The following is a 10,178-nucleotide window of genomic DNA, read 5'->3' as shown; positions in this document are numbered from 1 at the left end:
TTTCTCCATGGGCTGCTGTGGGTTCCACTGACAACTCCTCACTCTTACAGACTGACACTCAGACTAGCAAGTACACCAAAAAAACAAACCCAACAAGAGTTGGAGGTTTTCATCCTGCAGTCAAGTAATAGATAGGCTGGTTTGACTTATTTTTTACAAGAACTGCACCTGGCCAAGTGACCAAATGGCAATTCTTGTCTTAGCTCGTATTGTAAGTAGCACAAGTACCGATTTAAAAATATATATTTTGAAACTACTTGAAAGCTTTAAAAAAATAAAAAATTTTAACGGGGTCTTGGGCTCATGGAAGAGGTTACGAGACATGCACATAAACATGGACAGAAAGACATTATGCACCAAACCCAACCAATGGTATTGGTGGAAATGATGCAACTTTCAAGTGCATTCTGGGTACCAGTGATTGCCATTGTGTGACAACTATTTTCCATGCAGTGAGCAGGGCGATAAAAAAAAAAAAATTAGCCCCTCCCAATTATTCATACTCTATCCTCAAAATGCTGAGGGTCAAGAGAGTAAGCAGCACAACCTATTTTAAAGTGTTTGGTATGACTCTGCCAGGGTCTGACTTGAACCGCCAATCTCCCACTCAGAACGGATGCTCCAAACCACAATGCCACCGGATCTCACCGTGCTTAAATTTTGCGAGCAGGATAAGGCAAACATTATCCCGTCTGATCCCCCCCTCCCCCCTTCCCTCCATTCTAACCTGTCAGTCCTACATGCTTAAAATAAATGAGTATACTCAAGTTTAACATAATGTTTACAATTTTAATCCAATTCAAGCAAGTTTTACAGCATGGTTGCATGTTGACCATCGGCCTTGCTCATTTGTACACAAGGTACCCATGAAGCACATAATCTTCAACCTTTATCTTTGACTATAACTACCTGCTCTAATCCATTTTACAAGCAGAAACTCAAATATTCCTACTTTTGCAATCTAAAGAACCTCCAAAAAAATAAAATAATAATCACTTTTTTTTTTCACTGCAACTGTTGGTTTATGAGTTCAAACTTGGAAATGTTATTCTTCACAGACTTGTCAGAACAATGCCAAAACATAAGGACTGATAAGTTGTCAAACTATTTACCTTTTGAGACAGCATGAGTTTTCAAAAAAAAATTTCTTTTTTATTCTACATCGACTTGACTTCTGGAGGTTGTACATTACTTGAAATACAAGACAATAAAACGATTCAATATTAAACACGGGATTCGATAAACTGAAGACGACACGCTTTCTGGATGCAACACCATCTTAAAGCAGCAAACACTGCCTTCGGGATGAAGTTTACAATCTTCAATTTGCATACTTTAATACCAAAGAATACCATGTTTCCCCGTGAAGTGTAAATATAAAAGCCAAAGCAAGCTCTTACTCTGGACTCAGGTAAATGAGTTTAACCGACAACGAAGATTAAATCATAACTACAAGCAAAAGTTGACAGTGCAAAGAAAACTACTTACATTCTTTTTGCAAGCAATCAATGAAATGAAGCATAGTCAAGTTGCAATGTACAGTATCAATCTACAAACATCAAATGCTAGAGGCATGCATAATAATGGAAATTCCACCAAATCAAGCTTTGTGGCTACCTTGCACAAAAAAGAAAGAAAATAGAAAAACAAAACAAAAAGCAATTACAAAAAGGAAAATAAAAGATGGGGACTCTTAAACCTTCAGCTGGAATTTCCTTAGCGAGCTGAATGCAACTTCATCATTTGTCAGCAGAGCGTGAACGGCTGCAGAACAACAGACATCTTGTTACAAAATAATACAGATTCAGGGCATCTTCATATTACATACACAACAGCAGCATTTTGACTGCAACACCTTCACAGTTTGCACCTGGAACAATGTGGACCTCTGCTCAGATCCCAAGAAATCCATTCATTACTTGGTGACACTTCGAAGCACGCGGGTGATAAAATTACTTCGTTCAGGGTGGGGCAATTTCTCTATGCAAATGTGTATTGTGTAGTGCTGCTCCCAGTGTGAGGTATTACAAGTCATAATAAAATACACCAATTGTCTGCATGAAAACCACAGACATCGTAAAAGGTGGGGAATTATACGAAATGCCATACTATTTGTGTGTCGATTTCACTTGTATGCACTCCTGAACCGCTGGACAGAACAAATTGAAACTGGTGGTTGTACTCAGGAAACTTTGAAGAAGTTAAAAAGGTTCACACTCCTGGAAATGGGAACCTTACAAGAACTGAAGCACTGGAAGGAATGAGTTTAAAACTTGAAGTTGTACTCGGCGGTATAGTGGGGTGGGGCGGTCACACGGGAAGGTTGAAAAGGGTATAAGAAACTCATAGACCCAGGAGTTCAGGGTGGGGGGGGGGAGGGAGTCCCAATTTTCGCTATGTAAACCCGTCACGTGTAGTGCCACATGCTGTAAACATTACAAGTCTTAAGATAGAGTTCAGATTTATCCAAAAAGACTTTGCATGACAGAGGATGCTCAGTCAGCATCTTGAACATATGGTTTGCCAAAGAAAGATCATGGTTGATTGTGAGGGCAAGAGAATGACTGAACTTCCCCAAAAGGATCATTAAGAAAGTAGGTGGGTTTGCCAGACAGTCCTTTCAGAGAAAGTGAGGGTGAGATTTGTCAGGATTGAAAGACATATTTCAAGTGTTTGACCGACGAGATTTTGTCAAGGTCTGAAGAGAGTGAAGAGGCTGAAGCCTGCCTGTCTGAAGTGTGAGACATGCTAAGGCAGAGGGTAGAGTCATCAGCAAAGAGATAGAGGATTTTTCAGTCACAGGTCATTGATGAAAATGAGGAACAGGCTGGGCCAAAAAACTCCCTTGGGACATGCCAGCTTCAACATGGAGAGGAAATGAAAGGATACCAGTGAGCGCCAAGTGTGGACTATGAGGGTGCAATAAGTCAGGAAGCCAGAAGAGGAGGTGACTGTAGATGTCGTCGGCAGATAATTTTGAGATATGTCCAGAGACAGCAGAGAATGTCATGTCTGATGAGATCGAGGGACTCCATCCCTTGTTGGAAGAGCAGCAGCAGCAGCAGCAGCAGCAGCAGCAGCAGCATATCTAGGAGTACTGTGTCTGAATCCAAAATAAGTCTGATAAAAGGCCATTGGAGAAAAGGAAGGATTTGATATCCACAACTGCTTAAATTGGAAGAAAGCTGATAGGACTATCGTTAAGAGTATCTGTTTTTATCTCTGCCATCTGCGATGGACAAAGGTAATGTTTTCACCACTATCTGTCTGTCTGTTTGTTTGTTTGTGTGCAGGGTATCTCAAAAAGTTGTGGACGGATTCAGATGAAATTTGGTGGGCAGGTTGGGTGTGTGACAAGGATGAACAGATTCGATCTTGGTGACGATCCTGATCCGGGTGGAGGTATACACTCCACCAGGTTCCCTTCTAATTACACCATGTTTTTGTCTTGCAGCGATGTTGGCTAACTTCCAAGCAGACAGGTGACCGACAGCAAATGATAGTTTGATCAGACCACAAAGAGGATGTGCAACAACAGCAAAGCAGAGTTTTAGGACAAGTGCTCCAATTCTTTCGCAGTCGGAGAAGTACTTTACTGCAGTGCCAAATCCCAGCCAATACGTGACTTTTGAAATGGCGTGCAAATGTTAAATGAGGCCTTTTGCACATGTGCTATGTTTACACTGACTCGGTTCGGGTCGCCGGACACTTTTAACCTGCTGTTGCTAGTGTGAAACTGTGATTCAAATAGTCTTTTAAACATAATTTTAAGCATTCAGATGAAAGCAACAATTTCACAATGGTTAACCATCATCATTTTGTTCTTCCTGAATGAAAATCTGCCACTTTTTGATAAGCAAAAGGCTGGAATCTTTCCTGCTCAATCACATTGTTAATGATTTTTCTATCCTTACTTATTGTTCATGAAACATGTTATCATCGATACGTATTTTATTTTTGCTTTTGAGTCGATCCTTCCACGCATTTAAATGGAATTATAGAATTGGGGGAGGAGAGAGTGGTTGTGGTACTGTGGGGTATTGGGAGGTGGTTGTGAATTCTCTGCTTTGCTGTGAGCATAATTTGAAAAGTGTCTATTTGTGTGTGACTTCTATGCACCTGTGAACCATGAGCTGGAACGAGTTGAAAACTGCTGGTTGTACTTGGGGTGTGCACAGGAAGATTTTTGACAGTATTGATAGTCCCAGGGGTTCAGGGTTGGGGGGTGGGACCTGCATTGAGGAACTAATTGATTTGGTAGCTGGGTCATTCCATATAAATTCACACACCCTCCCATAAGACATCGCTCAGATTTGCCTGAAAAATTTTCGAAAAATACCTCCATGCCAAAGGAATCCCAAGTTTATGGGTGCCACACCCCTTTTTCACACTCATTAATTGCACATTTGTTTCATTAGCATTTTTGAAGACCGATATCTTCTGTTCTAAATAGAGAAAGAAAGCTGAAAATTGGGTTCTAAGCTAATTCTGGCCCAGGCTCTGAGATTCCACAACCAGAAATATCTTATCTCTTCGACTTTGGAAGTTACGGACACCCAAAATCATTATCTTGGTTTGGCGCTAAATTAATTTTTGACTGTCCATAATATTGGCCCGAAGGAAATTTTTTTATTACAAATGTTTTTCCAAAATATTTGAGAACTGGACTGTGCATCAAAAGAGTATTAGGGACAACTGAACTTTAATGGGGGTAAGGTGGGGTCCTAAACATCATTACAGAACAAAAGCACTCTTACAGACCCCTCCTATTCAGGACACCAGTTGACCATGTGGGCACGTGTTAGGGGTACGAAGCTTCTAACCATATAAACCAACATCCTTAATCATACTTTTAAAGCAATAAAAACTGATAACCTACCTCCTTGTGTAAACTGAATTTTTCAAAAAGGGTACTTTTGTCCCTATTCCACTGAAAATTTTCAGTCCAGAAACTAGTTCAAGTATGATAACATGATTATTAGTCAACCAGGATGTACAAAAACAATCGGAGCATCAGACTGATGCAAATTATGAAAATAGTGATAAAACAGCAATATAGGCCATAATTGTAAAAAAAAAAAACAGCTATTTTAACCCTTTGTAAAATATTACAGCAAAGTAAACACTATATATATATATATATATATATATATATATATATATATATATATATATATATATATATATATATATATATATATATATATATATATATATATATATATATATATATATATATATATATATATATATATATATATATATATATTGCTAAGCATCTTGCATAGTAGACTGAGTTTCTGGACCAAAAATTTTAGTGGAATGGGGACAAAAAGTACCCTTTTTGAAAAATTCAGTTCATACACAAGGAGTGATATAATCAAAGTATTTATTTCTTTAAAAGTATGATCAAGTATGTTAGTTTATAGTTTATATGGTTAAATACTCAGTACCCCAAACACATGCCTGAGGGGTCAACTGGTGGCCTGAACTGGGGGGGGGGGGGGTGGGAGGGTCCGGAAGGGTGGTTTTGTCCCATAATGATATTTAAGACCCCATAAAACCCCCATTAAAGCTCAGTTCAACCTCAAACGTCTGATACACAGTACAGTTCTCAAACATTTAGGAAAAACCATTTGTAATCTTCAAAAAAAATAAAAAAAAACTAAAAAAGTGTCAACATTATGGACCCCTGAAATGTCAAAAATCAATTTTGTGCCAAACCAAAAGAAGGCTTTGGGGGGGGGGGGGTCCGTAACTCCCAAATTATAAGGGAGAAGCAATTTCTGGCTGTGGAATCTGAGCCTGGGACATAATTAGCTGAGAACACAATTTTCAGCTTACCATTTCTATTTAGAACAGAAGATTATAGGTCTTCAAAAATGCTAATAAATAAAAAAATGCACAATTCACGTGTGCTGTTCAGTGCGTGGCACCCATATTGAGGAGCGATAACTCAAAAACCGTAAGATATTGAGCTGAAACTTGGAATTCCTTTGTTTGACATGGAGGTATTTTTCAAAAAAAAAATTCAGGGCAAATCTGAGAGGTGTCATATGGGAGGTACCTGGATATTGTGCAAATTGACACAGAATGACTCAGCAGACTTACAAGAAGTGATTGATTTCGGTCTTTATAGTTATATGTTAACTGCTATTGGTGTTGCACGTGGTACAAGCTTGAGAGCATTGGTGGTGCACAATTTCTATCTACGCTGTTGTTGATGATTCGGCAACAAGTGATGAAACCAGTCTGGGGGCTGAAGGGGGTGTGTAGCATTGGGATTCTCATGTTGGTACTACTTCTGAATGACTGCAGCTGTACAGGAACCCAGGTAGGGCTTGAAACGGCAAAAACAGCAAGGAACCCTTGTGTAGCCTTTCTTAGTTGCATTATGCAGCTTTTTTGGCTGGAATAGCATGGGAGTTGATTTATTTGATAATCCCAGCCACCTGGGGTAATAGATTAGGGAAGATCTAATTTGGTTATTCCCTCCAATTACGGGTGAGAGACGCGATTGGGTCTCGTTAAACAGAAAAAAACTTAAATATTGTGGGTTTTGACCAATCTTGGGCACCCTCTAATGTATCGATTAAGTAATCGTGGGGTTTAATTTTGACCAATTGCAGTTTTTGAGCTGATTTGTGGTGGTTATCTTGCACGACAAGCCTTTTGTTGTTTCTTGTGCACCATAAACAATGACAGAAGCGTAAAACGATGTAGAAAAGTGATTATTGTTGAGTTTCTACTTTACATATATAATTTTACTTTACACACATAATTGTAAATCAATGGCGCTGCTGTGGTGCAGGTGGTAACAGACACACAGCGCGTACATTACTGAAAGGTGCCCATCTCCGTGGCAACACGACGTTTGCTAGAATCTCCTGTGGAATAGTCATCTTTGCTTTCAACAATTATTGCCCTTCATGATCTTCAACCATGGCTCCCAAGAGGAAAACTGCTGCTCGTGGTGAACCAGTGCAGAAAAAAACCCAAAAAACAGTGCACTGTTGCAGGGCAAAAAAGTCGAGGGAAGCCATGTTTTTGCTTTAAAGTGGAGGTTTTGAATAAGCTTTGTCAAGGCAACAATGCGTTTATTTTATTTCTTTGTTGGTTTTGGAGCTGCAGAAAGATTTAGAAAAGAAACATTGCCAGATTAAAAAGGGAAATGATTTTAGAGATTATGGAAATAGGGAAGGAATGGTGGGGGCTTGGGGATGGCAGGATGTTCTAAAAGTACACACATTCGCCTCCAAGCCATCTATTCTGGTTAGAATCCATGGCCGGGTACAAACTATCAATCTGGTGTTTTATAAGCAGGTGATTCAATATGTGCACTGTCCATCGGATGGACGTTAAACTGGGCATCCTGTCTGGTGGCATTAGTTGGTGGACGCTAAAGACCTGACAGTGTCCTTTGTAAAGAATATGTACGGTATCTCCAGCACCTTGAACAAATTCCAAATCCCTGCCCTAACTCCTGCTGGGAAGGCAATGGCAAACCACTCGGTATATCTAACCCTTGCTGGCAGCACCGATGCTCTGTGAAGACGAGAGGCAGCCGGAGACGGGAGGGAGAGAGAGTGGGGAGGGAGTGGGGAGAGAGGGGGGGAGAGAGAGGGGGAGAGAGGGGGAGAGAGAGGGGAGAGAGGGGGGAGAGAGAGGGGGAGAGAGAGGGGGAGAGACTGACGGACGGACAAAGAGAGAGCGACGGACGGACGGACAAAGAGAGAGCGACGGACGGACGGACAAAGAGAGAGCGACGGACGGACGGTCAAAGAGAGAGCGACGGACGGACGGACAAAGAGAGAGCGACGGACGGACGGACAAAGAGAGAGCGACGGACAGACAAAGAGAAAGCGACGGACAAAAAGCGACAGAGAGAGACGAACGGACGGACTGAGACAGAGAGGGAGACTTCATCGAAAAGCAGAATATATATATATATATATATATATATATATATATATATATATATATATATATATATATATATATATATATATATATATATATATATATATATATATATATATTGTTGTGGTTGACGAAATTCGCAAACCACCATTCAGGTCCCGTAGGTGAGATATCTCTGTAAGTATATGTGTAGTTAGCCAAAACCCGTTGTTTAGAGGGAATAAATGTCATTCATTCGGGCTGCGACCCTTCAAGATAGCCGTTTTTCTGTTCTATCTTTATTTTGAGCCAACCACGTCTCAACAGCCATCACACAACAACCACCAACGGCAACGCCGCTTCACAACAACAACGCCAACAGCCACGACCTTTACCGTCACATCTCGCTCTCGCAACAATCGCATCACCGCCATTCCCGCGCCGCTTGTGGGCACCGATCCTGGACTCGTACAGGGCGCGCACCGAGCAGCGGGTGCAAAAAGCGGCCTTTCCGAGAAATCGGATCAAGAATGATTCACGCCCACTTCTGTTCCGTCCTATCAGCGAGCGTGGGGCGATTTGGCCCCGCCTCCAGGCGCGTCGGAGTATAATCGATATATGCAGATTCGAGGATCAGGAATGATTCACGCCCACTTTTCCTCTGTCCAATGGGCGAGCGTGGCTCCGCCCCCGAGCCGATCCTGATCCAAAAATCTGCATATGGTTTCTCCTGTCGCACTATAAAGCGCGGAGCGCGGGGCGAATCGGAGAAGAGTTGGAGAGTTGTGGCGGCGGCTAAATCAGTCGAGAGAGTGTCTGTCAGGGTCCGGAGAGTGGAGAAGCCAAGGAGCTTTGTGGAGGTCTGCGCTCGTGTCAGAGTCGGGGAGCTGCGGAGAGGGGAGGCCGGGAACGCGGTCGAGGTCGCAGTGGAGTCGCTCGTCGCGGGACCCAAGCCATCCAGATATCCTCTTTCCCCCGAGCATCAACAACCCCCCCCCCGTTTCCCCCCGCGCTGAGATAGTGTGAGAAGGGGGCCCCGTTCCCACCCCATTCCAGGCAGTGCCAGCGAGGCCCGCGGAGTCGGGGCGCCGCCGCCATTTTGCGGCTCATCACCAGAGGGGTAGGCTCGACGCGGTCTCGGCCCCAGGCCCGTCTGCCCCCTTATCGTTGAGGGTGGCCCTTTTTTTTTTGCTTTGGAGTATATGTGTTGTCGGCGCCGTCTGTGAAGTAAAACTGTGTAAGTGTTGCCGTGTGCTCGCGTAGTCGGTAATAGATCTGCATTGTGTTTCTTTTGTTGCAATTGCTTTTGGTGCGTAATTGTTGTTTCTTCTTTTGTTACATTTGCTTTTGGTGCATAATTGTGGTAATTGTATATGTGTGCTTTCCGTTTGCCGCGGAATAAATGTGCTTTATGTTGAACTGTTTCTCCCGTTTCGCCTTTTCTCTAATTGAATCTCCATCTTACTTCACGTAAAGGGTTGCGTAGCCCGATAATTAATATTTCTTTAAATATTTCTTTGCGTAGCCCGTAGCCCTAAATACGCCCGATAATTAATCGGAACCGTCGAGGTTGACGATAACACCGCTCGGTTATCCCGATAGTACGGAACGGGTCGCTTAAAGTGGCCCGTGTCCGAAGTCGACCTGCGGCGAGGTGCGATCGCCCGGTCCACCCTCCGTGTGGGTACTTAGGTAGGTCGAATTTGGCGAACAACCCTATCCCACGCGGGGGGCCGATTGGCACGATCGTGGTGAGGCCGAAAAGCCCACCCGTGACTAGTTCCCGGCGTTAGTCCGAGAGGGTCACGACGGGATTGTCCGTCCGGTGGGCGACGTGCCGCGATTCGAGTTACGTGGCCGCTCGCACGCCGGCGGGCGCGAATCCGCAACAATATATAAATATATATATATATATATATATATATATATATATATATATATATATATATATATATATACATATACATATATGTGTGTATGTATATTTTTTTAACGTGTATTTCAATTGTGATGTTTATTTTTGGCTGAAGTCGACCTTCCTCTGTATTTTCTTGAAGCAGAGGACCGAACCCCCTTTTTCCCATAATAAATTGGTTGTGACTATCGTTGCGCGAACGAAACCCCACACAATATTTTAGGGTTTACTGTATATACAGACATGATGGAAGTAAATAGACACCTTAAATTTCTTCATTTCATCTGTTGAAAGCAAGTTTTACTCAGTGATTTGTACCAATATTCAACTATTTGTTTGCAGAAACGAGTTCCTGGGTCTTGTA

At 42.3% G+C, this 10,178-nt stretch overlaps 1 protein-coding gene across 8 annotated transcripts in view; it reads right to left on the bottom strand.

Annotated features, from left to right (window-relative positions):
- Positions 1–768: 768 nt before the first annotated feature.
- SRSF3 (serine and arginine rich splicing factor 3) overlaps positions 769–10,178 on the bottom strand; it is a 57,969-nt gene continuing 48,559 nt past the window's right edge. For all 8 annotated transcript variants that reach the window (XM_085884069.1, XM_085884068.1, XM_085884070.1 and 5 more), the window contains one exon: positions 769–1,764. In XM_085884069.1, coding sequence (XP_085740195.1) covers positions 1,740–1,764 — 25 coding nt within the window. In that variant the 3' untranslated portion in view covers positions 769–1,739. The remainder of the gene's footprint in view (positions 1,765–10,178) is intronic.

The sequence above is a fragment of the Eptatretus burgeri genome, chromosome 6, assembly GCF_056783735.1.
Source record: "Eptatretus burgeri isolate ZD-2024b chromosome 6, Ebu_testis_v1, whole genome shotgun sequence".
NCBI lineage: Eukaryota > Metazoa > Chordata > Myxini > Myxiniformes > Myxinidae > Eptatretus > Eptatretus burgeri.
This window is presented reverse-complemented; position numbering and strand designations above follow the sequence as displayed.